The sequence below is a fragment of the Hypanus sabinus genome, chromosome 4 (assembly GCF_030144855.1).
Source record: "Hypanus sabinus isolate sHypSab1 chromosome 4, sHypSab1.hap1, whole genome shotgun sequence".
NCBI classification, from domain to species: domain Eukaryota; kingdom Metazoa; phylum Chordata; class Chondrichthyes; order Myliobatiformes; family Dasyatidae; genus Hypanus; species Hypanus sabinus.
The window spans coordinates 84,067,006-84,094,517 of record NC_082709.1 but is presented as its reverse complement, the minus strand read 5'-3'; the positions used below and the strand labels follow the sequence as shown (position 1 = coordinate 84,094,517).

At 45.6% G+C, this 27,512-nt stretch overlaps 1 protein-coding gene across 1 annotated transcript in view; it reads left to right on the top strand.

Moving 5' to 3' along the window:
- The first annotated feature begins 1,878 nt into the window (after positions 1-1,878).
- pnkd (PNKD metallo-beta-lactamase domain containing) overlaps positions 1,879-27,512 on the top strand; it is a 55,195-nt gene continuing 29,561 nt past the window's right edge. The window contains exons 1-2 of the mRNA XM_059967583.1: positions 1,879-2,033; positions 13,910-14,025. Of these exons, the coding sequence (XP_059823566.1) occupies positions 1,879-2,033; positions 13,910-14,025 (271 nt within the window). The remainder of the gene's footprint in view (positions 2,034-13,909; positions 14,026-27,512) is intronic.

Below are 27,512 nucleotides of genomic sequence, written 5' to 3'. Positions count from 1 at the left end.
AAATATATAGTGAGGTAGTGTTCGTGGGTTCATTGTCCATTCAGAAACCCGATGGCAGAGGGAAGAAGCTGTTCCTGAAATGCTGAGTGTGTGTCTTCAGGCTCCCGTACCACCTCCTTGATGGTAGCAATGAGAAAAGGGCATGTCTTTGGTGATGAGACCAACAATGACCGACTCCTGTATGAAGTGGATATTTCAACCCTAGAACAAGTTTAGGGGATTATTCATCCTACTCATGGAATCTTTCACCCACCAACAAATATGTCTGTGCTGAAGATCCACTTCATCCTGTTCTTTCTGTTGACACAGAGATTACCAGATGCTGTGGTGGTCTGATGGAGCAGGTTTTATTTTCAGGAACAAAGTCTCCCATGTCACATCCAGAAGAACTTCTGCCTGTGGTGTTAGGAGTCATAAAGCTAAGAGGTGAACGTGGACTTTCCACCTGTACTTGTGTGTTTCCCCCCATTATGGTTTCCCTCTCACCCTCCATACTCTGTGTAATGATCTGATCTGTATGACCAGCTTTTCACTATTATCTCAGGACATTAAACATTACCATATAACCATATAACAATTACAGCACGGAAACAGGCCATCTCGGCCCTTCTAGTCCTTGCCGATGCTTACTCTCACCTAGTCCCACTGACCCGCACTCAGCCCATAACCTTCCATTCCTTTCCTGTCCACATACCTATCCAATTTTACTTTAAATGACACTACCGAACCTGCCTCTACCACTTCTACTGGAAGCTCATTCCACACAACTACTACTCTCTGAATAAAGAAATTCCTCCTCGTGTTACCCTTAAACTTTTGCCCCCTAACTCTCAACTTATGTCCTCTTGTTTGAATCTCCCCTACTCTCAATGGAAAAAGCCTATCCACGTCAACTTGATCTATCCCCCTCATAATTTTGAATACCTCTATCCAGTCCCCCCTCAACCTTCTACGCTCCAAAGAATAAAGACCTAACTTGTTCAACCTTTCCCTGTAACTTAGGTGCTGAAACCCAGGTAACATTCTAGTAAATCTTCTCTGTACTCTCTCTATATTGTTGACATCTTTCCTATAATCCAGTGACCAGAACTGTACACAATACTCCAAATTTGGCCTCACCAATGCCTTGTACAATTTTAACATTACATCCCAACTCCTATACTCAATGCTCTGATTTATAAAGGCCAGCATATCAAAAGCTTTCTTCACCACCCTATCCACATGAGATTCCACCTTCAGGGAACTATGCACCATTATTCCTAGATCACTCTAGGAATTACTAAACCAATTCCAATTCCAAATCTAGTTCGGATTTGTGAACATGATTTTATCTAGGTATAATTTTTCCAACCAAAATATATAACCTCTTTAAGTTGTTCTACATATACTAGAGTGGGAGTTGGATTTTATACTCATTTATTACTTCCTCATGAATCACCCATTAAAATTCTTCATCGGTGCCTCAGTACTAAATTTTTTCCTCCTCTTAGACTCTAAAGGGTTCCCAACCTGGGGTCCACACTGGTAATGGTCCATGGCATAAAAAATGTTGGGAACCCTTCCGTCAAGGATTTTACCACAGTCACTGAGGGATAGACCTACGCTCACTTTGTTATCGTTGAATGGAAAACTGGGTAAAGACTCGATACCGCCCCAACCACACAACTCCTTATTTGGCGGGATGAGGCGGGTTCTGGAGCGACGCAAATATGTCAATCAATCTGTCCCCGCCTCTCCTCCTAATTTGGCTAGATCAAGGCGGGGTGTCTCTCTGGATTTGTGACGTAAGTACCAATCATACTGTGGCCCGCCCTCTCATTGCCTTACAAGGTATGGTGGGGGGCAGGACCTTATTTGAAAATCTGCGCGTGCGCAGTGATGTTGAGCCTGGTCGTGGGTTGTGGGTTGGCAGTGCTGGCTCTCGGAGCACTCACACTTCTCGCTCTCGGCTGTCCAGGCCTGGGTTTTCGCCGGTGGCTGGCCACTAGAAGCGGGCTGATGGCTCGTACCGAGAAGCCGCTCTTCAGGATCGCGTAAGTAGCTGTCCGAATATGTTAGGTGGGCGGAGCTGAGGGGCGGGTGGAGGGGGCAGGGCTGAGGCGGAGGAGGACGGTGGAGTTGGGGAGAGCGGTTGCGCATGCGTCGGCACGGCGATCCCGCTGTCAATCATCTACCGCGTGTCAATCAAATGTTTGTGGGGTGGAGGGTCGTGAGCCTCTGCTGCAGAGGATGCTTGTATTTGTTTAGCGTCTTTCACGTATACTGGCTCTGGGGATTTGGGGGTCGCGGGGCCTTGATGCAGAGGCTGCAACATGTCGGGAAAGGGTTGCATTAGTTTAGTGTCTTCCACGTCCTCGTACCGCCCTGGACGCTTCATTGCCAGTAAAATACTTTTAACTCACAGTGTCCCGTTTGCGTACTGCATTGACTGTTGTGAGAACCGTCCTTTAAAACCGAAGGCCGAACGGTAGACAGAATCTCCTGATGCTGCATCCCTCGCTCAGAGACCAGCATTGTATTGTGTTGCATAATTAAGCTTTAGAGAGGGTGCAGAGGAGATTGACCAGGATTAGAGAGCATATTTTACCAGGGTAGGTTGAGCGAGATAGTTTTTTTTCTTTGGAGGAAGAAGGATGAGAGGTGACTTGACAGAGGACTAAAGATAATAGGAGGCACAGATTGAGTAGGCAACCAGAGACATACCCCAGTACGGAAATCGATTATACAAGGGGCGTGATTTTGGTGGGTACATGGAGCAGGGTGGCAGAGGTGACGGTAGAAGCAGATTCATTAGGGGCATTTACGAAATTCTTAGGCTTACAGATGATAGGAAATGGCGGGCTATGAGTGAGAGAGGGTAGATTGATCTTTAAAGTAGGTTAAAAGGTTAGCCCAACTTTGTGGCTGAAGGACGCTAAATGTAGTAGATCTGGAGGCTCCTAATTCAGAGCGAAATGTTTTTCCAACTCCACCACAGCAAACGCAATGTACTTCTGTGCAATGCACATCTGTGGCCAGTCCTGTCCAAACCTGGTCTGGGTTGTGCAATGCTTGGAATCCATGCAGAAGTATAAAGGAGCTGGATCGCAGTGAAAATAAGAAATGCTTGCAGTGATAAAATGCATTTTCGTGGCTGGCTACTTTTTATATGCTCGAACGTTATCGTGAACCCAGCTGGTCGAGTTGTGTGCAGTAAGTAGGGCTATCAGCTTCTTGCCTCATGCTGTGAGACTAATGACTACCCTGCCACCACCGCGATCTTGTCATTAGCATAGCGAGTTGTTTACTGTTTGGACGTGCTGTGCACTACAAGCACTTTGAAAGATATTATTAACTTATTTGTGGCCATTTGTTTTATGTGGTGGGTGCACTGTGGTCCAGGAACGTTGTTGGGCTTGATGCGGACTGCAGCTGGAAAGGAGTGAACAGCCTCTATTTTGGGCAGAGACCCTTCATCGGGACTGGAAAAAGAGATACCTGTCTTTTTTTTTTGTTAGTCCTGATGAATGGTCTCAGCCTGAAACCACGACTTTCATTCTTTTCTATGGGTGCTGCCTGGCCTGCTGAGTTCTTCCAGCATTTTGTGTGTTGCTTGGATTTCCAGCATCTGCAGATTTTCTCTTGTCCACGTATCACCTGCCAGCTTGTACTCTTCCATCTTCTAGGTGGAACCTGAGACCGTGAGGAGGTTATAAAGAAAGTAGCTGGGAGGTGATAGGAGGAAGAGGTAAAGGAGTGAAGAAGGAAGAATCTGATAGGAGAGGAGGGTAGAGCATGGGAGAGAGGGACCAGAATGAGGTGAATAACTGGTGCAGGGAATGGAAAAGAGAGGAGGGAGAAATTAGAGAAATCTATGTTCATGTCATTAGGTGGAATATGAGGTGTTGTTCCTCCAACCTGAGAGTGGCCTCATCATGGCAGTACAGGAGGCAATGATTAGATGGGTAGACATGAATGGACAAGCAGAGAGAGAGAAAGTAAGTTTCTGGGTCTGAGACCATTATGACATGAGAAGAAACTTATGGCAAAGGAACTCAGACCTGTCGCATTAACGTTGTTTCTCTTTCAACAAAAAAAATCTGAACGTTTCCATAATTAGAAAATGCTGGAAAAGCCTCGGGGTTAAGAACTCTCACAAAATTTTGGAGGAATTCAGCAGGTCAGGCAGCATATACAGAGAGGAATAAACAGTCAATGTTTTGGGCAGAGACCCTCCATCAGGAAGGGAAAAGAAACCAGAATAAGAAGACAGGTGGGGGATGGGAAGGAGTACAAGCTGGCAGGTGATGGGTGAGACCAGGTGGGTGGGAGAGGGGGTGCTGAGATGAGAAGCTTGAAAGTGTTAAGTGGAAGAGGTAAAGGGCTGAAGGAGGAATCTGATATGAGAGGAGAATGGACCATGGGCAATAGGGAAGGTGGAGGGGCACCAGAGGGAGATGATGGGTAAGTAGGGTGTGGTAGGAACAGCCTTGTAGTGCAGCAGGTAATTAAAGAAGGGAAATGGCATTGATTACAAAGCAGATGAAGTATAAAGGTGGGGGGAGGTTTGAGACAGCTGTACAGGACTTAGTAGGACCACACCTGAAACACTGCTGTTTTAGTCCCTTTTATTGTAGGGAATAATTTGCATGGGTGGGAGTTCAATAGGCTGATTTCTGGAAGGTGTGTGTTCCCTTGGGAGAAACAATTGGGCAGGTTGGACCTGTAGCAGAGTCATACACCATGAAAACAGGCTGTGCAGCTCAACCAGTCTGTGCTAGTCATGAAACCCACCCAGCTGGTCCCAGTTTGCTGTGTTTGGCCCATTTCCCGCCAAGCCCCACCCTTCTCTGTACCAAGTGCTTCTTCACTGATACTATTGTACCGGCCTCAGCAGCTCGTCCCTTACACTCACCACCCTCTGTATAGGAAGATGTTACCCTTCAGATCCTTGGCTTGCTCGACCTTTCATCTTCAGACATGCTCTCTTCTATGCAGCATCCTGGTAAATCTTCTCTGCACTCTGTCTAAAGCTTCCACATCCTTCCTAGAATGAGGCGACTGGAGCTCCCAAGTATTGCCTAACCAAGGTTTCGTAGAGAGGCAGCATTACCTCATGCTGTTTGCGTAAATGACAGTTCAAGGAGGGGCAGGGTTACTGCCTCCTTGCAGCATACCCACGCTGATTTGTCACCTAGATTGATCTTTGAGCTGTTTGTTTTAGTAGAGATGCAAGGGGTCTGAGTCCAGATAAAATAAACCCAGAATGTGGAGTTTAGATGATGGCTGTTTCTATTCCAAGACCATAAGACATAGGAGCAGAATTAGACCATTCAGCCCATCAAATCTGCTCTGCCATTCCTTCGTGGCTGATCCCAGATCCTACTCAATCCCATACAGCTGCCTTCTCGCCATATCCTTTGACGCCCTGACTAATCAGGAAACTATTAACTTCCACCTTAAGTATACCCATGGACCTGGCCTCCACCTGAATCCGTGGAATGCTCTGCCACAGACCTATTACACTCTGGCTAAAAATATTCCTCCTTACCTCTGTTCTAAAAGGTTGCTCCTCAGTTTTAAGACTGTACCCTCTAGTTCTGGATACCCCACCCTAGGAAACATCCTCTCCACATCCACCCTATCTAGTCCTTTCAACATTCGGTAGGTTTCAATGAGATCCCCTCCGCATTCCAAATTCCAGTGTGTACAAGCCCAAAGCTGCCAAACATTCCTCATAAGGTAACTCCTTCATTCCCAAAATCATCCTCATGAACCTCCTCTGGACTCTCTAATGACAACACATCCTATCTGAGATATGGGGCCTAAAACTGTTGATAATACTCCAAATATGGTCTGATGAGTGTCTTATATCCTCTTGCTTTTATATTTTGTTCCCCTTGAAATAAATACCAACATTGCATTTGCCACCTTCACCACAGACTCAACCTGTAAATTAACCTTCTGGGAGTCTTGCATGAGGACTCCTGAGTCCCTCTGCACCTCTGAACTTTGAACTTTCTCCTCATTTAAATAATAGTCCACAATATTGTTCCTTTTACCAAAATGCATTATCATGCATTTCCCAACACTGTATTCCATCTGTCACTTTTTTGTCCATTTTTCCAATTTAAGTCCTGCTGCAATTGCATTGTTTCCTCAGGACTACCTACCCCACCATCTATTTTCGTATTATCTGCAAACTTTGCCACAAAGCCGTGAATTCCATTGTCCAAATTATTGACAAACATCATGAAAAGTAGCGGTCCCAATACTGACCCCTGAGGAACACCACTAGTCACTGGCAGCCCCCTTTTATTCCTGACTTGCTGTCTCCTGCCTGTCAGCCATTCCTCTATCCATGCCATTATCTTTCCTGGCACGCCACAGGATTTTATCTTGTTATGTAGTCCCATGTGTGGCACTTTATCAAATGCCTTCTGAAGTGGCATCCAACGGGCTATAGATTTTGCCCAAGCTCACCTGAAGAAATGTTCGCCATCTGCTGTCTGCCTATTCTCTTCTCTCATCATTCATGTGCTGACTGAATCTGGCATTGTGGGTAACAGCGCATCATAGTTGAACTTTAAATTTGCTCAGATCCCCAGCTCCTTTAATTATCCAGCGTGTGGTATATTTAGTGAGGGGCCTAGTAGCACAGTGGTTATGTACTCAGTGATACATGCAAGGTTAGAGTTGTATAACACTTTCGCACAGAAACAGGCCCATTGGCCTATCTAGTCCATGCCAACTATTATTCGGCCTAGTCCCAACAATCTGTGCTACCATAGTCCTCCATATCCTGTGTATGTAACCAAACTTGTATGTATCCAAAATATGGGAATCAAACCCACAACCATCATTTTGCTGGCAGCTAATTCCGCACTCTCACCACCCTCTGAGTGAAGAGGTTCCTCAAAGTCATTTCACCTTTCACCCTTAACCCATGACCTCACTTTTAGTCTCACTCATCCTCAGTGGAAAGATCCTGCTTCATTTACCTTATCTATACCCCACAAAATTTTGTCCATCTTTCTCAAATCTGTCCTCATTTTTGATATTCTCCAGGGAGTAAAGTCCCAATCTATTCAGTCTTTCTCTATAACTCATCCTCAAGTCCCAGCAACATCCTTGTAGATTTTATCTGTACTCTTTCAATAATATTGATATCTTCCCCATGGGTCCTGTAGAGTCGTATGCTGGATATGTTTATTTGGGCAATTTGTACAAGGTTCCTGTAGCACTATGTCCTGAGAGCCAGACGACACATAATTAATTTGAATAGGTTGTATTACTTGGCCAATAATGTGTAGGTCTATGAAGATCCCTAGATATTTGTTTGATTCCCACTGCTGCAATGGTTTTAATTTGAACTCTTAATTAAGTCTGGAATTAAAAGCTGCATCAGTACTGTGACCACAAAAATCATTGGATTGTTGTTATGCCACACCTGGTTCACCAGTGAAAGAAGTAATTACCCAGTCTGTGATGTCAGGCTCTCTGCAACATGGTTACCTCTTGGGAATGGCTTTTCTAGCTCGAGTTGAAAAGGTATAGACGGAGTAGACATGGAGAGGAATTGTATTGGGTACTTGGAATACAAGGAGGTACTTTTAAAACAGGTGAGGAGGAATTTTTTACCCAGCGAGTGGTGAATCTGTAAGATTCATTGCCACAGATAGCTGTAGAGGTCATTAGTATATTTAAAGCTTTTTGATTAGTAAAAATATCAGAGATTATAGAGTCAATGTGTCTTAAGCCCACAAAGTCCTTCAGATTATGTAGCAGTAATTTACACTAACCCTACACCAATATTCACACATTCCCATCAATTTAGCCAGTGATTTGGAGGTCTACAATGATCTTGACATACCAGTTCGATTCCCACCACAGCACTGGGTTAAATTTGAACTTGGGTTGTGCAGTGAACTATATTTGATTAGGGAGTTAATGGCAAAGGAACTCTTTGGAGGCAGTGATAGAATTTATCCTGAGTTTGTGAGGTGTGTCAGCAGTACAGTTGAATAAAGGTAACTATGGAGGCAGGATAGAGCAGCTGGCCAAAGGGGACACTGGCAGAGATGACGGTAGAGCAGCAATGGCTGGAGTTTCTGAGAGTAATGCAGAAGACACAATCATTTCATCCCAAAAGGGAGGATGAGGCAACCATGACTGACGAAGTCAAAGACAGCATAAAAGCAAAAGAGAGGGCATACAGTATTGCAAAAAATTAGTGGGGAGCTAGTGATTGGGAAGTTTTGTAAACCAACAGAAGGCAACTAAAAAGCAGTATGGAGAGAAGATGAAACATGCAGGTAAGCTCGCCAATAATATAAAAGAGGATGCCTTTTTTTTTTCAAATGTGAAAAGAGTAACAGGTAGGCAAGAATGTACATTGGGCCCCTGGAAAATGATACTGGAGAAATAATGGGGAACACAGATGGCAAACAAACTGAATAGTTTGCATCAGTCTTCACTGTGGACGATGCCAGCAATGTGCCAGTATTTGAGAGAGTCAGAGGCAAGAACTGAGGGTATTCATTGTTACTAAGGAGAAGTTGCTTGGGAAGTTTAAAGGTCTGAGGGTAGATGTCACCTGGTCCCGATGAATAACAGCCTAGAATTCTGAAAGGGGTAGCTGAAGAGATGATTGAGGCATGAGTAGTGACCTTTCAAGAATCACTAGATTCTGAATAGTTCTGGAGAACTGGAAAAGTGCAAATATCACTCCACTTTTTAAGAAGGGAGGCAGAAGAAAGGAAATGATAGGCCAGTTAACCTGACTTCAGTGGGAGGGGAGATGTTGGAGTCCATTGTTAAGGATGAAGTTTTGGGATACTTGGAGGCACAAGATAAAATAGGCGGAGTCAGCATGGTTTCTTGTTGGATTTCTTTGAGGAAGTAACAAGCAGGATAGGCAAAGAAGAGTTGTGGATACTATTTACGTGGATTTTCAGAAGGTCTTTGACAAGGTGCTGCATATGAGGCTGGTTAACAAAACAAGGTGGAGTTACAGGAAAGATACTAGCATGGACTGATGATTGGATGACTGGCAGAATGCAAGCAGTGGGGGGGGGGTCCAGGAAAGGGGGGCCTTTTCTGGTTGGCTGTTGGAGACTAATGGTGTTCCCCAGGGGTCTGCGATTTTTTTCACATTATATGCTAATGGCTAGATGGTGACATTGAAGGCTGTGTGGCCAAGTTTTAAGATGATACAAAGACTTGTGTAGGGGGTGGGAGGCTAGTGTTCAGGAAGCATAACTAAAGTGTTAAATTTGATTCCACCTTGGTAGTGTACATGCTAAAATGTGTAACACAAAATGCAAGTTTGTAAGACAAAATGGTGTCAGCTTGGAACGTGATAAGGTCTGGTTTCCCTTCACAGAACAATATTTTAATTTTATTTTGAATGCACATCATTAAGATTAGGTAGCAGTGGAGAATGTTCTCCTCTTTATGCACCTGCTGTTTCTATTTTTAAGTTGTGTATGTATGTCTAGGTCAAAGACTGTGAGAGATAAGGGGCTTGAAGGGGCAATTTATTTGTGTGTGCGTTATCTTCACATAAGGTGCCGAGAGAGAGAGGGCTGTTGGTTACTGTGGCAGTAATTGTGTGATGTGGATAAGTAGTTTGTCTCCTTGACTATCTGGCTTTAATAAATTACCTTTAATATATGTTCAGTGTCTCCTTTGTGAAAAGAACTAGGAATGAAATTTTAAAAATATTTTTGTTACAGGAAGTGGAGAGTCCGCAGAAAGACTTGAACTGGTTGGGAGAATTGGCAAAAAGTGCAGATGGAAATGAAGCTCAGGAAGTATATTCTCATATATTTTGGTAGAAAAAAATAAAAGCACAGCCTATTTTCTAAACTGGAAGAGAACTAAGAAATGAGAGGTGCAAAGGGATTTGTAAGCCTTGGTGCAAGATTACTTAAGGGTTAACTTTGCAGATTGAGTCAATGGTAACAAAAGCAAATACAATGTTAGCATTCATTTTGAGAGAATTAAAATATAAAAGCAAGGATGTAATGTTGAGGTCAGCAGTTTTAGGTCCTTATTTAAGAAAGGATGTACTGATACTGGAAAAGGTCCAGAGCAGGTTTGCAAGAATGATCCAGGGGTGGCAAGGTTTGATAGCTCTGGCCTGTACTTGCTTACTTAGAAGGGTCAGGAGAAGATGTAATTGAAACCTCTTGAATCTTGAAAGATTTGGATAGAATAGACATGGAGAGTATATTTTTAATAATAGGAGAGTCTAGAACTAGAGGGCACAGCCTCAATAAAAAGATGTCCTTTTGGAATGGAGATGAGGAAGATTTTTTTAGCCACAGGAGGGTGAATCTCATTGCCACAGACAGTTGTGGAGGCCAAGTCGTTGGTTATCTTTAAAGCTGAGGTCGATGGGTTCCTGCCTGAGGATATCAAAGGTTTTGGGGAGAAGGCAGGTAGGTTTGAGAGGGGAAAAAATAAATCAGTCATGATCAATTGGTGGAGCAGACACAATGGGCCAAATGGGCTGATTCTGCTAGTTCTGACGAAGGGTCTCGGCCCGAACCGTCTACTGTGCTTCTCCTTTTAGATGCTGCCTGGCTTGCTGTGTTCCACCAGCATTTTGTGTGTGTTGTTTGAATTTCCAGCTTCTGCAGATTTCCTCGTGTTGGTTCTGCTCCTGTTTTTTTTTGTTCTTGAACTCATTTAATTAAGCCTGGAATTTAGAAAAAATTAATATCAGTAATGTGACTGTATTAAAAACAAATCATCAGATTGTTGCTGTAGCCCACCTTGGTTCACAATGTTCTTCAGAGAAGTAATGACCTAGTCTGGTCTCTCTGTGACTCCCGACTCTTGGAATTGTGATTGACTATTATCATCGTCAGGAATGGTTTCTCTTAAGTTATAGGTCAAGGGCAGTGTTTAACACGCTACTTATGGGATGTTGTAGAGATTTAAGGCCAAATCCTCCAGTTCATGTAGCACTAATTTACACTAATCCTCCTCAATCCCTTTTGAAAGTAATTCCCACCACATTTCCATCAGCTCCCTGCCCCCAAGGTTTTGCTTACAGCCTGCAATTTAGGGACAATTAACTGCAACCAATTAACTTTACAACTTGTGTGTATCTTTGGGATGTGAGAGGAAGTTGGAGCAGTCCTGGAAGCCCATGCAGTTAGTGGGAGGGCATGAATTCTGCACGCAAGCAGAGCTGGAGGTCAGGATTGAATCCCAGTCACTGGGGTATTATGAGGCAGCAGCACCGCTAGCTACACCATTGTGATTGTTACAGACAAGCTGTTGTAATGGGGCACCATGGTAGCAAAGTGCGTAGCACGATGTTTTTACAGCTCGGGACATCAGAGTTCAATTCCATTGCTGTCTATAAGGAGTTTATATATCCCTCCTGTGAGCACATGGGTTTCCTTCAAGTGTTCTGGTTTCTTCCCATGTTTCAAAGACATACAGGTTAGTAGGTTAATTGGACATGTAAATTGTCTTGTGATTAGGCTAGTATTAAATAGGTGGGTTGTTGGGCGGCATGACTTGTTGGCTGGAACTGCCTGTTCTGCGCTGTATCACTAAATAAATAAATGAGCTTTCACCTTGAGCAACTATAATCCTTGTGGTGCTGGGCTGTGATACAATGAGTAGTTTTAAGCCATTAATGGTGACCTGCCCAAATGCGCAATAAATGCAATTTCAGTGTACACAATTTGCAATTTAAGTAAAAGTAGCTGGCAGTTCATCCCTGCTAATGTTCTGCAAATGGTAGGCTGTACTCAGGTGTGAGGGAACAAGTCCTTGGTGCATAAAAGCCAAGGAAAGGGTATAGAAGGTAGCAAAAGTGAGTGGGAAGTTGGGAAGCTTTTAAAATCCAACAAAAGGCAACTAAAAAGCTATAAGGAGAGAAAAGGATGAAATATGAGGGCAAACTAGCCAATAATGTAAAGGAGGATACCAAAAGCTTTTTCAGTTATATGAAGAGTAAAAGGGAAGTGAGAGTTGATATTGGACCGCTGGAAAATGATGCTGGTGAGGTAGTAATGGGGCACAAAGGAATGGCAGATGAGCTAAGACATTCAGCATGGTTTCTGTAAAGGGAAATTTTACCTGACAAATCCGTTAAGAGTTCTTCAAGGAAGTAACAAGCAGGGTTTGAAAAGGTGCCACGCACGAGGCTGCTTAACAAGATAATGTCCTATGGCATTACAGGAAATTCTGGCATGGATAGAGAAATTGCTGACAGGCAGGAGGCAATGAGTGCCTGTCTGCCAGTGACTAGTGGTATTCGTTGGGACAGTATTGGGACAAATACTTTTCACATTGTTTGTCAGTGATTTGGATAATGGAATTGATGGCTTTGTGGCAAAGTTTGCAGATGATATAAAAATAGGTGGAGGGGTAGCTAGTGCCGAGGAAGTAATATGCTTATAGCAGGACTTGCACGAATTGAATGATTGGGCAAAAAAGTGGCAGATGGAATACAGTGTTGGGAAATGTATGATAATGCATTTTGGTAAAAGGAACAATAGTGCAGACTATTGGGGAGAAGGTTTAAACATCAGAAGGACTTAAGAGTCCTTATGCAAGACTTCCAGAAGGTTCATTTACAGGTTGAATCTGTGGTAAAGAAGACAAATGCAATGTTGGCATTAATTTCAAGGGGAATAGAATATAAAAACAGGGAGATAATAGGGAGGCTTTATAAGGCTGCACAGTTTTTGCCTGCATATTTAAAAAAAAATGTCATTAGAGAGAGCCCAGAGGATGTTTGAGGATAATTCCGGAAATGAAGGGGTTAACATGAGGTCCGTGGGTATATTTAAGGTGGAAGTTGATGTTGTCCTGACCAGTCGTGGCATCAAAGGATATGGTGAGAAGGCGGGTGTATGGGGTTGAGTGGGTTCTGGATCAGCCACCTTGGAATGGCGGGCACACTCACTGGGCTGAATGGCCTAATTCTGTTCCTATGTCTTATGGTCTAGGTGTGAAGTGAACTTGATTTTTGCTGTGTTGGTAGTGTTTAGGAAGTTCTGCCTTGTGTCTGAGCTGTGATAAAGGTGGGAGGCTCTGTCTGAGATGTCAGCAAATTTGACTTAACAGTGACTCGTCCTATTGGTAAGATGTACAAAAATTCAGAAATCTAAGGTGCAAATTATCTTGGGAGTCCTCATGCAGGATTCCCTAAAAGCTAACTTGCAGGTTGAGTAGATTGTAAGGAAGGTAAATGCAGTGTTAGCATTCATTTTTGAGAGGATTAGAATATAAAAACGGGGATGTGATGCTGAGGCTATATGAGGCATTGGTCAGACTGGAGTACTGTGAGCAGTTTTAGGCCCCTTAGCTCAGAAATGGTGTGCTGGCATTGGAGAGGGTTCAGAGGAGGTTCATGAGAATGATCCCAGGAATGCAAGGTTTAGCATAATTGGAGCATTTAGTTGTGGTCCTGCACACACTGGTGTTTAGATGAATGATGCAGTTTCATTGAAATCTATCGAATATTGAGAGGATTAGCTAGAGCAGACATGGAGAGGTGGTTTCCTATAATGGGACAGACTTGGGTAAGAAGGTATACCTCAGAGTAGAGGGATGCCTGGTTAGAACAGAGATAGGGGTGGGGAATTTCTTTAGCTGGGGGTGATGAATTACATTGATTCATTGCCTCAGATGGCTGTGGAGGCCAAGTCATTGGGAATACTTAAAAGTGGAAGATGACGAGTCACAGGGAGGAGGCAGGTGACTGGAGTTGAGAGGGAAGATAATGAACCATGATGCAATGAGCTGACTGACCTAATTCTGTTCTTAAGCCTTGTGTCTTATGGTCTTATATTTTAACATGATCCTCCCTGTGATTCTTTCTTTACTTATTCCACCCCCTCCCCAACAACAACCTCTCCTCTGTCTCTCTGTGTTAATATCCAATGCTTTTTTTCAGATACTCCTTGTATACAAAGACCAGACTAGGGTACATTTTTCACAAGAAGCAGCTGAAAAGGACGCGAGAGCATTATCCCACCGGTCACTCCATTGTCTGTCCTATGAACATTAACGGTAAGTTTTAATTAACTGAAGGATAACAGCTTCAAATACCCACCACTTCCTCAGCTATCTTTAATCTGTTGCGAGTGGGCTTGTTGAGAGCTTGCAGTTGTTGCTGGAAGTTGAGATCATGGGAAATGTGCTCTAAATCTGTCAGCATCACATTCTAATTGGAAATCTAAAGCATCTGCAGATGTGGAAGCTCTGAAACTGAAACAATGCTTGTATTCCCCAAAGAGATAGAATGTCTCAGTTACAATGAAAAGCGGTGGAAACCTGAGCAATTTCTCTCAGAGTATTCTCGTAAATTTTTCCAACATTTTCTGTTTTTTATTTCAGATTCAGAGTCATGAAAGGTGAAATGTTTAAGGGCAACTTGGGGGAATTTCTTCACTCAAGACAGTGGTGAGAGTGTAGAACTAGCTGCAGATGGGAGTGGTAGATACAGATTCAATTTAAACATTGAAGAGAAGTTTGGATAGGTATGTGGAGGGGAGAGGTATGGAGGATTGTGGTCCAGCTGCAGGTCAATGGGCTAGGCAGATTAATACTTTGGCACACACTTGTGGACTAGAGAATCTCTAACTGCTATAGTGTTCAATGGCTCTATTTATTAAAGGTACATTGAAACATAGAGTGAAATGTATGTTAACAGCCAGCGCACCCGAGTGTGCTGGGGCTACACATGCTGGCGCCAACATAGCATTTCACCATGCTCGGTGGAACAAAACAGCACACACTAACAGCAAAACAAGTTTCATTCCTTCTCGCCCACCCACACATGCAGTGACACGCCACCTCAGGGCCTCCATTCCATAGAAACATAGAAAACCTACAGCACAATACAGGCCCTTCGGCCCACAAAGCTGTGCTGAACATGTCCTTACCTTAGAAATTACCTAGGGTTACCCATAGCCCTCTGGTTTTTTTTAAGTTCCATGTACCTGTCCAGGATTCTCTTAAAAGACCCTATCATATCCACCTCCAACACTGTCACCAGTAGCCCATTCCACACGCTCACCCTCTCTGCGTTTATTTAAAAAAACAAACAAACTTACCATTGACATCTCCTCTGTACCTACTTCCCAGCACCTTAAAACTGTGTCCTCTCATGCTAGCCATTTCAGCCCTGGGAAAAAGCCTCTGACTATCCACATGATCAATGCTTCTCATCATCTTATACCCCTCTATCAGGTCACCTCTCATCCTCAGTTGCTCCAAGGAGTAAAGGCCAAGTTCACTCATCCTATTCTCATAAGACATGTTCCCCAATCCAGGCAACATCCTTGCAAATCTCCTCTGCACCCTTTCTATGGTTTCCACATCCTTCCTATAGTGAGACAACCAGAGCTGAGCACAGTACTTCAAGTGGGGTCTGACCAGGGTCCTATATAGCTGCAACATTACCTCTCGGCTCTTAAACTCAATCCTACGATTGATGAAGGCCAATGCTCCATATGCTTTCTTAACCGCAGAGTCAACCTGTGCAGCAGCTTTGAGTGTCCTATGGGCTCAGACCCCAAGATCCCTCTGATCCTCCAGATTGCCAAGAGTCCTAAATGGTGGCATCCGTTGGTCTCGAGAGACCATGGATCTGCGCCTGCAGTTTCCAGGGTGTAGGCCTGGGCAGAGTTGTATGGGAGACCAGCAGTTGCCCAAGCTGCAGGCCTTCCCCTCTCCACGCCACCGCTGTTGTCCAAGGGAAGGGCACTAGGACCCATGCAGCTTGGCACCGGTGACATCGCAGAGCAATGTGTTAAGTGCCTTGCTCAAGGACACAAACAGGCTGCCTCAGCTGAGGCTTGAACCAGTGACCTTCAGGTTACTAGTCTGATGCCTTGCCCACTAGGCCAAGAGTCCACACTACCATTAATGCTATATTCTGTCATCGTATTCGACCTGCCAGAATGAACTACCTCACACTTATCTGGGTTCAACTCCATCTGCCACTTCTCATCCCAGTTTTACATCCTATCAATCTCCCATTGTAACTTCTGACAGCCCTCCACACTATCCACAACATTGATGGTGCAAAGGTCATTGCATTGCCAGAGGCCCAGCAATGTCTCCCACAGTAGCCTGGGGTACATCTCATCTGGTCCTGGTGACTTATCCAACTTGATGCTTTCCAAAAGCTCCTGCACATCTACATGCTCAAGCTTTCCAGTCCGCTGCAAGTCATCCCTACAATCGCCAGGATCCTTTTCTGTAGTGAATACTGAAGCAAAGTACTCATTAAGTACCTCTGCTATTTCCTCCGGTTCCAGACATACTTTTCCACTGTCACACTCAATTGGTCCCATTCTCTCACGTCTTATCCTCTTGCTCTTCTCGTAGTCCCTTCTGGCTCTCCTAATTTATTTCTTAAGCTCCTGCCTGCTAGCCTTATCTTCTAGATCTCTATCATTACCTAGTTTTTAAAAACTTATCGTAAGCTGCTCTTCTTGACTAGATTTACAATAGCTTTTGTACACCACGGTTCCTGTACCCTACCATCCTTTCCCTGTCTCATTGGAATGTACCTTTGCAGAACTCCATGCAAATATCCCCTGAACATTTGCCACATTTCTTCCTTACATTTCCTTGAGCATATTTGTTTCCAATTTATGCTTCCAAGTTCCTGCCTGATAGCCTCATATTTCCCCTTACTCCAATTAAATGCTTCCCTAACTTGTCTGCACCTATGCCTCTTCAATGGTATGGTAAAGGAGATAGAAAATTATGATTGCTATCTCCAGACTGCTCTCCCACTGACAGATCTGACACCAGACCAGGTTCATTTCCCAATACCAGATCAAGTACAGCCTCTCCTCTTGTAGGCTTATCTACATATTGTCAAGAAACCTTCCTGAACACACCTAACAAACTCCACCTCCTCTAACCCCCTTACTCTAGGGATATGCCAATCAATATTTGGGAAATTAAAATCTCCCATCACGCCAACACTGTTATTATTACACCTTCCCAGAATCTGTCTCCCTATCTGCTCATTGAAGTCCCTGTTACTATTGGGTGGTCTATATATATAAAAAAATACCGAGTAGAATTATTGACCGTTTCCTGTTCCTAACTTCCACCCACAGAGACTCAGTAGACAATCCCTCCACGTCTTCCTCCTTTTCTGCAGCTGTGACACTATCTCTGATCAACAATGCCACGCTCCCACCTCTTTCGCCTCCCTCCCTGTCCTTTCTGAAACATCTAAAGCCTGGCACTCGAAGTAACCATTCCTGCCTCTGAGTCATCCAAGTCTCTGTAATTGCCACAACATCGTCGGTCCAAGTACTGATCCAACAACATCATCACTCGAAGTACTGATTCTATGGCCCTGGATCTTTCATATCTACATTATTATTTCTTTACAATTCTGATTAGTAATTCCGATTCAGGGAGTTGTGTCCTGCTCCAGAAGCTTTGGTTAGCAGTTTAAACTAACACTAAAGCCTGAAGACCCACAATCAATTCAGAAACCTCTGGGCTGTCAGGTTTCTGAACAGTCCATGAAACACTACCTCGTCATTCCCTTTTTATTTTGGCGCTCTTTTTTTTGTAATTCATGTTAATTTTGTGTCTTTGCCCTGTACTGCTATCCCAAAACAACACATTTCAAGTAATCTAAATCAATGATAATACTGTAGCGATGTGCTACACACAGAGCTGAAATACCGACAGGCAGTCGGTAAGTTGTTTCGAGACTAGTTTATTCAAACCGCGGCGCTGGCATTTAAATCCCTAGCACCTGCCCTCTCCGGGCAGAAATTACATCAGAAATGCATTACCAAAGTCTCCCCCGCGCGCGCTGACTATTTGTGAGCTTGTTCGCCTGCACAGAAACTGGGTCGCCACATAACCCCCTCTTCCCCCCTTCCCCCCCCCAGAACCGGCGATACACCCCTCAATGTCCACAGTCTGGATCAGCCTTTGTTTGGGAGGTCTGCCTCTGCTCCGCGGTGCCTGAACCTTGACCGGCTGTGCCAAGTCCACATGGGCTGGTTTGAGTTGGTCCGCTGTGAAAACCAGCTCTCTCCCCCCAATGTGCAGAACGTATGTGGACCCGTTGTTGTTGATCACCTTGAACAGCCCCTCATACGGCTGCTGTAGCGGTGCCTGGTGTCCGCCCCTTCGTACAAACACAAAACTTACAGTTCTGCAGGTCTTTGGGTACATGGGTCGGGGTCAGTCTGTGCTGTGAAGTCGGTACGGGGGCTAGGTTGCCGAGCCTTTCGCGTAGCCTGTCCAGGACTGCTGCGGGTTCTTCCTGTTGCCCCCTTGGGGCTGGTATGAACTCTCCTGGGATGGCCAGGGGCGCGCCGTACACCAACTCAGCCGATGAGGCATGCAGATCCCCTTTGGGCGCTGTATGAATTCCAAGCAGGACCCAGGGAAGCTCGTCCACCCAGTTAGGTCCTCTCAGGCGGGCCATGAGAGCCGACTTCAAGTGACGGTGGAAGCGTTCCACCAGTCCGTTCGACTGTGGGTGGTAGGCAGTTGTGTGGTGCAGCTGCATTCCCAACAGGCTGGCCACAGCTGACCACAGGCTGGAGGTGAACTGGGCGCCTCTGTCGGAGGTAATGTGGGCCGGTATCCTGAAGCGTGCTACCCAGGTTGCGATCATTGCTCGGGCGCAGGAATCGGCAGATGTGTCGGTGAGCGGGACTACCTCTGGCCACCGCGTGAACCGGTCTACCATAGTTAGGAGGTACTGCGCTCCTCGGGACACTGGTAGGGGGCCCATGATATCCACATGAATGTGGTTGAACCTCCGGTGGGTGGGTTCGAACGGCTGTGGCGGGGCTTTAGTGTGCCGCTACACCTTGGCTGTTTGACACTGCGCGCACGTTCTGGCCCATTCACTGACCTGCTTGCGAAGTCCGTGCCACGCGAACTTGCTGGAGACCAGCCGGACGGTTGTCTTGATAGATGGGTGCGCCAACGTGTATGGAGTTGAAAACTCGCCACCTCCAGGCTGCCGGGATGATGGGGTGAGTTTGGCAGGTAGGCATGTCGCACAGGAGAGACTTATCACCTGGGCCTACGAGAAAGTACTGCAGCTGCAAACCCGAGACTGCGGTCCTGTAGCTGGGTATCTCGTCGTCGGCCTGCTGCGCCTCCGCCAGTGCTACATAGTCCACCCCCAGGGACAGGGCTTGGATAGTTGGTCTAGAGAGTGCGTCCGCCACGACATTGTCCTCTCCCGAGACATGCTGGATGTCCGTTGTGTACTCGGAGATGTAGGACAGATGTCGCTGCTGGTAAGCCGACCAGGGATCGGACACCTTCGTGAGCGCGAAGGTCAATGGTTTGTGGTCCATGATCACGGCGAACGGCCTGCCTTCTAAGAAGTACCTGAGATGCAGGATTGCCAGATACAGTGCCAACAGCTCCCAGTTGAAAGCACTGTACTTCAGTTCGGGTGGTAGTAGGTGCTTGCTGAAGAACGCCAGGGGTTGCCAGCGCCCCTCGATGAGCTGCTCCAGCACCCCACCGACTGTTGCATTGGATGCGTCCACCATGAGGGCGGTCAGAACATCCGTTCTGGGGTGCACCAGCATTGCAGCATCTGCCAAGGCTTCCTTGGCTTTAACGAAAGCGGCTGAGGCCTCCTCGTCCCAAGTAATGTCCTTGCCTTTACCCAACATCAGGGTGTACAAAGGGCGCATGATACAGGCTGCTGTGGGGAGGAGACGGTGGTAGAAGTTCACCATACCGACAAACTCTTGCAGGCCTTTGACTGTGTTGGGCCGGGCAAAGTGGTGGATCGCGTCTACCTTGGCGGGCAGAGGTGTTGCCCATTCTTTAGTAGTCCTGTGGCCCAGGAAGTCGATGGTATCAAGACCGAACTGGCATTTGGCCGGGTTGATCGTGAGGCCGAAATCACTCAGGTGGGAGTAGAGCTGGCGAAGGTGGGACAGATGCTCCTGACAACAACTGCTGGCTAGAAGGATGTTGTCCAAATAGATGAACGCAAAGTCCAGGTCGTGTCCCACCGCATCAATTAGCTGCTGGAACGTCTGTGTGGCATTCTTCAGGCCAAACGGCATTCGGAGGAATTCGAACAGGCCGAACGGGGTGATGAGTACTATTTTGGGGATGTCTTCAGGGTGCACCGGGATTTGATGGTATCCCCGGACGAGGTCTACTTTGGAAAAGATTCTTGTACCGTGCAGGTTTGCTGCAAAGTCCTGTATGTGCGGCACGGGGTAGCGGTCTGGAGTTGTAGCCTCGTTCAGTCTGCGGTAGTTGCTGCATGGTCTCCAACCCCCTGGCTGCTTTGGGCACCATGTGCAGGGGGTGGGCCCGTGGGCTGTCGGACCTCCGTACGATCCCCAATTCCTCCATCCTCTTGAACTCCTCCTTCGCCAGGCGGAGCTTTGCCGGGGGGAGCCTTCGTGCGCGGGCGTGGAGGGGTGGTCCCTGGGTGGTGCCTTACCCCGTGTCTGGGCATGGCTGCTGTGAACTGCGGTGCCAGAATCGATGGAAAGTCCGCCAGGGTTCTGGTGAATTCGTTGTCCGACAGCGTAATGGAGTCCAGGTGTGGGGGCGGCAACTTGGCTTCACCTGGGGAGAATGTCTGGAAAGTCTTGGCATGTACCAGTCTTTTCCCTTGCAAGTCGACCAGCAGGCTGTGAGCTCGCAAGAAGTCCACCCCCAGGAGTGGTTGGGCCACTGCGGCCAGTGTGAAGTCCCACGTGAACCGGCTGGCGCCGAGCTGCAGCTGCACTGTGCGGGTGCCGTAGGTCCATACCGTGCTGCTGTTTGCGGCCCTCAGGGTGGGTCCTGGCTTCCGGTTGCGGGTGTCGTACCCCGTCTCCGACGCTGATCTCCGCTCCGGTGTCGACCAAGAAGCGGCGTCCTGACTCTTTGTCCCAGACGTATAAGAGGCAGTCCTGGTGGCCAGTTGCCATAGTCTTCAGCGGCAGCTGGCCCTGGCCCTTGCAGGACGGGCGACAATGTCGGGCTTTTGTGCCCCACTGCTGGTGGTAGAAACACCACTGTTCACAGGCCTCCTCACTCCTGCCTCTGTGTTGTGTGCGCCCCCCTGCCGGGCCTGGTCTGGTCTGCTGTTGGGTGCATGGCCTGTTAATCTGACAGATGGACTCTCTTGGCTCTCCCTCTTGGCTTTCCACAGCACGTCTGCCTGGGCCGCCACCTTCCGGGGGTCGCTGAAATCTGCGTCGGCCAGCAACAGATGTATGTCCTCGGGCAGTTGCTGTAGGAACGCTTGCTCGAACTTGAGGCAGGGCTTGTGTCCGTCAGCCAGGGACAGCATCTTGTCCATCAATACTGACGGCAGTCTGTCTCCCAAACCGTCCAGGTGAAGCAGGTGGGCACCCCGCTCATGCCGTGAGAGGCCAAAGGTCCCAATGAGCAGCGCCCTGAATGCTTCATATTTGCCTTCTTCCGGGGGCGACTGTATGAAATCCGCAACCTGGGCAGCCGTCTCCTGGTCAAGGGCGCTCACCACGTGATAGGTAACACGTGGAATCAGAGGATATCTGCCAAATCTGGAACTGGGCTTCTACTTGGCTAAAACGCACGTGGTCGCAGCGTCCAGAAAGTCGGCAGTTTTAGCAAAACTGCGTGAACAGATGAAGAGTCGGTTATCTTTGGTCCAAATCCCGTTTGGGCCGTCGGGGTCACCAATGTAGCGATGTGCTACACACAGTGCTGAAATAACGACATGCAGTCGGTAAGTCGTTTCGAGACTAGTTTATTCAAACTTTGCGGCGCTGGCGTTTAAATCCCTAGCGCCCGCCCTCTCTGGGTGGAAATTACATCAGAGGTGCATTACCAAAGTCTCCCCCCGCGCGCTGGCTATTTGTGAGCCGGTTCGCCTGCGCAGAAAGTGGATCACCACAATACATCTGATTCTGATAATGTTGTACTGAGGAAGCACCATGGACAAACAGTCCCTTGAAGAGCAGCAGACAACCTGCTGGAGGAATTCAGCAGGCCATACGGCATCTGGGGAGAGGAGGAATTAAAGGCCCTTTGGTCCATGATCTTTTGGCCTATTCTAAGGTCACCCTAACTTATCCCTCCATTTTATTATCATTTATTTCTTAAATGTCCTTAAAATATCTGCCTGTACCAACACCCTGACAGCAAGTTCAGTGCATGCACAGCTCTTTCATTATCACTAATCCAATCAGCATCCGTAAGCAACAAGTTTTATGTCTTGCTCTTGACTTCCGAACCTGTGGATTGCAAAATCACCAGGATCCAATTGTACTGTTAACTGTTTTCTCCATTATGGAAGGATTTGGAAGCTTTAGACTCTAAAGTTTAGAGAGAGGCCTATAGATGTTAGAAAAATAGAAAGCTTTGTATGAGGGAAGGATTAGATTGATCATGGAGTTGGTTTTAAAAGTTGAAACATTGTGGGCCAAAGGTCCTGTACTGTGTTGTAGTGTCCTGTGTTTTGTGTTTCTCCACTTTGTGCTATTGTGCTTTGGGTTTTCCATTAATGTGCATTAAGGGGCAGAGGCAACAACATTAAGGCTGCTCTGAGTGAGACTGCACCCAGGGAGCACTTTCTGAATGAGAAGTATGGTTTTAGAAAATCCTTGAGTATTTTCTTTTATCTACTTGGTAATTGTTTCCTGTTGCAAAGTTTGGAATAGTGTCTGTGTTAGCTGTCTGGTATCAGGCGTGCAAAGGATATAATCCGCCCATAGAACCAACTCTGCAATTAGGACCTCTGTGGAGGATGTTAGGCAAGAGCTTACTGGGATATTGCGGCTGAATTTGATTCACTTATTCAGCCTGTGTATGTAAAGGACTTGACTGAAGCAGGGTTGATGTAATCTCTGATGTCATGGGAGCAGCACTGTAAAGAGAGATGCGGTAGTTAGTTCTGAAGGAGTGCTGCACTGTTGTTATTGGTTTATTATTGTCACATATACCAAAAGCTTGTCTTGCATGCTCTTCATTCATATTAACTCATTACACGGTGTATTGAGGTAGAACAAGGTAAAATATTAACAATGCAGAATAAAGTGTAAAGGCTGCCGAGAAAGTGTGGTACAAGTAAATAAAGTCCTAAAGAGGTAGATGTTCTTATTTAGAAATACAGCACGACCCAGTGAGGCCAATTACACCCACGTGAGCAATTAACCTTCTAACCTGGACATCATTCAAATGTGGAAGGAAACTGGAGCACTTGGAGGAAACACACGCAGTTGTGGGGAGAAAGTGCATATTCTTTACAGATGCCAATGGAATTGAACCTGGGTTGGTGGTAATGTAATAGCATTACACTAACTGCTATGCTACCAAGCTGCCCCCCCCAAAAAAAGAGAATATTTGGTTCGGAATCCATCTTATCATAAAAAGATCAAGAGTCTGGTAACAATGGGGTAGAAGTTGTCTTTGAGCTTGATGGTACATGCTTTCAGTTTTTGATTCTTCTGCCCAATGGGAGAGGAGGGAAAGAAGAATGTCTAAGGTGGGTGGAGTCTTTGATTCTGCTCGATGCTTTACTGGGGCAGTGAGAAGTGTAGGCAGAGTGTTTCAAGGGGAAGCTGGTTCCTGTGATTTGTGAATTGAGATGGCATTTTTCAGCTGTACAAGTTTTTGGCATAGGTTTAAGGTGAGAGGGAAAAGATTTAAAATGGATCCACTAGGGAAAAAATATAGCCCAGAGAGATGGCACTGGGTTTATGGAACAAGCTGACATAGGAAGTGGTGAGGATGGGCACAATTATAACTTTTAAGAGACATTTGTACAGGTGCATGAATAAGATAGGTTTAGAAGGGTATGACTCAAGGGGCATTTCTATGTTGAATATGTCTGTACTCCCCCCCCCCCCAAAAAAAAAACAACATTCTCTCTTTTTGCCCTCAACCACCCCTACTGCATCCTCCATAGTTTAGCACTCAAATGTTAATGTCAACCCAAGCCAACTGATCCCGGACCAAAGAGAGGTCACCAACGTCTCTAGTTCTTCTGGAGGCCAAAGAAATTTGGCATGTCCTTGTAGGCCCTCTATTTTTATTGATGCACCAGAGAAAGTATTCTATCTGGATTTGTAACATCTTGGTATAACAACTGTTCTGCCTCTGGTTGCAAGAAGTTGCAAAGCTGTGGATATGGCATCAACTGTTTGTTCTCCATGAATGCTGCCTGACCTTCAGTGTTTTGTGTGGGTTGTTCGGTGTTGTGGGGGTATAGGGAAGATGTCAATGTAGGGTTCTGACCCAGAACATCGGTTATTATGGCTCTGTTTACATGGAGTCATGTCGCTCTCGTGGATTTAAATTAAAGGTGTGTATTGAGGGCAAGTGGATAGTTTTCCTGGTCACAAGATTAGCTTCATATCTTGTGTATGGAATCATGCTATTTGGAAATGGGCTGACATCTTTATCGGTTAAGCGATGGTGAATTTTTTTTTTGAGTTTTTACAATGCAACAAAACAAAAATTAAAAAAAAAGAGGTTTATACAGTGATGAATGGGTTTTTAATTCCATTGTGAAGTGCCTGGGACATTTTGAAGCTATAACAGATAGAACACTGCAGCACAATACTTTGGCCCTTGGTGTTATACTTTTACTGGGTGGTGGGGTGGAGATCCATCTCTACCAAAGGAGATAGAAACATAAAAACATTAGAAAATCCTACAACACAATACAGGTCCTTTGGCCCATAATGTTGTGCCGAACTTGTACATACTTTAGAAATTACCTCAGATTACCCTTAGCCCTCTATTTTTCTAAGCTCCATGTACCTATCCAGGAGTTTCTTAAAAGACCCTATTCCAGGGGTCAGCAACCTTTACCACTGAAAGAGCCATTTGGACCCGTTTCCCACAGAAAACACTGGGAGCCACAAAACCCGTTTGACATTTAAAATGAAATAACACTGCATGCAACGTTTTTTTTTGCCTTTATGCTATGTATAAACAAACTGTAATGTGTTGCATTTATGAAATCGATGAACTGCAGAGAAAACGAAATTACATTTCTGCATGCAACAAAAACATTTTGAACTCTGAAAAAAAGACGTTGGGTTGAAGGTTACTTTTAAGTAAAATACTCAATGTCTATTTGAGTCCTTCTTGTATTTATGAAAAACGCCGAACTTAAATTTTCCGCCAGCAGCAAACCAAAAATAACGTCAGCCAGCTGTCAACCTGAAAAATAAAAGGACTATTTCACTGAACAATGAAAAAATATGAATATATGTAAAATAATAGGCAATTAAAATATTTATCAAACTTGGTTAATGGGATTTCTGCTCCTGGACCTCAGCGCACAGCGTCTGCACATCAGGGCTGTATGACGTCACCTTCATCTTTACACAGGATCGCAAGCTGTCATCTGTGAGGCGTGCGCGATGTTTGTTTTTAATAAAGTTCATGTTGGAGAACACCTGTTCACATACATATGTGGATCCAAAGATCGACAGGACTCCAAGTGCATACTTTTTAATGTTTACATAAATGTCGGGGATAGCATTCCATGTTTCGAACACAAGTTTGTCCGGTTTGAGGCGGTTTTCAATATCACTCCATTTGTGATTCTGAGCAAGAATGGCCTTCTGACGGGCAACATCTTCAAGGTCTGCTGTCAAGCGTCTAAACTTGGATACTCATATGTCTTTGTCGGCTATGTCAGCCAGTTCCATCTCAAGATCAGGTTGACTCACACCTGCCAATGCAGTCATATTCAGTAGGGATGGATCGATGCTTAGGGGAGTGACCGGGAAGGATAATGTGTTTTTTCCTCTCTGAACTCACAGAAGCGTTTCCCAAACGATGTTTGCATTGCGATGATTGCAGAATGTAAATACTCCGAATTTATCATGTCGTGACCTTGTTTGAACTCTCTCAAATTGGGGAAGTGAGACAATGTGCCTTTCTGTAAATCTCTGGCAAGCACTGTCAACTTGCGCTCGAATGCCAAAACATCCTCCAACATGTGTAGGGCTGCACGTCCTTTCCCCTGAAGAGCTGTGTTCAGCGTGTTCAGGTGCGCTGTCATGTCTACCATGAAGTGTAGCTTTTCCAGCTACTCTGGCTGTTCCAGGAAAGTTTTCACTTCTTCCAGACGCGCGACAAAGCGTTTCAGCACCTCCCCTCTGGACAGCCACCGGACTTCGTTGTGCAGCAGGAGATCAGAATATGCGCTTTCCAGCTCGTCCAGTAACAAACTGAATTGACGGTGATTTAAACTTTTTGCCATTATTTTATTGACAATCTGAATGACAACATCCATTACTTCTGTGCATTCCGGAGGAAATGTTTGAGCGCACAGTGCCTCTTAGCCTGAGCGGCAACATAACTAGCGTATGTAGTTGATTTTCCAGACTTCATCCACTTCTTGAAATGATTTTTGCTCAGATCAACCTTCCGCATCAGTTCCGAAATGGCTTTTTTTCTCTCATCTCCATACGGATATTTTTGAGCAAAGGCTGCGTGTTTATTCTGGAAATGTCTTGCGACATTTGACTTTTTGTTGTTTGCTAGTTTCCCATTGCATACTAAGCATACCGGTAAACCAGTCTCGTCAACAGTGAAAGCAAATGAATCTGTCCACGTATCATTAAACGTTCTGTTTTCTTCAGTCACTTTTCTTTTTTTAGAATTCTCCATAGTTAGCCTACCTTGGATCGAAAAATTAAAGAAATCGCGCACTGGCGGGTGTCAGGCATTGGCAGTGGTGACGTATATTAATAGCGATAAAAACAGGTTGTAGCGGTGTGCTACATGCAGTCAGTAAACTGCAGTCAAAGATAACTTTATTCAAACTAAACAGCCTTGCTTTTAAGCCTCCCTCAACCGCCCTCCCCCCCCCCCCCCCATGGGCAAGGATGCTCCAAAAGACACGTACTCACAAACCCCCGTAGGCTATCTCCCTTAGCCTGAACGCTGGCTAATTGTGAGCTGGTTCGGATGTGCCAGGTCACCACAACATTTTATTTAGATTGTACAAGATCACCATAATCTTCAAATTTAGAATTACATTTCAAAAACTAACAAACTAACATAAAATACATTTTAATTAAATACTCACCATTTATTTTCCAAAGCCAAAGGGAGCCGCAGCACAGAGATGAAAGAGCCGCATGCGGCTCCGGAGCCGCGGGTTGCCGACCCCCGCCCTATTCTGTCTGCCTCCACCACCATCGCCAGTAGCCCATTCCATGCACCTACCACTCTCTGCGTTTTTTTTTAAAAAAAAACAGCTTACCCCTGACATCTCCTCTGTACCTACTTCCAAGCACCTTAAAACTGTGTCCTCTTGTGTTAGTCATTTCAGCCCTGGGAAAAAGCCTCTGAGTACCCACACGATCAATGCCTCATCATCTTATACACCTCTATCAGGTCACCTGTCATCCTCCATTGCTCCAAGGAGAAAAGGCCAAATTCATCACAGAGGTAGCACTGGGTTTATGGTGTGAGGTGCTTGCTCCTTCCCTCCACTAGCTTGGACAAGGTGTAGCACCTGATTGGCCCCGTGATCAGGGTCACGTGAAGCCATGGGACCAGGTGGTAGA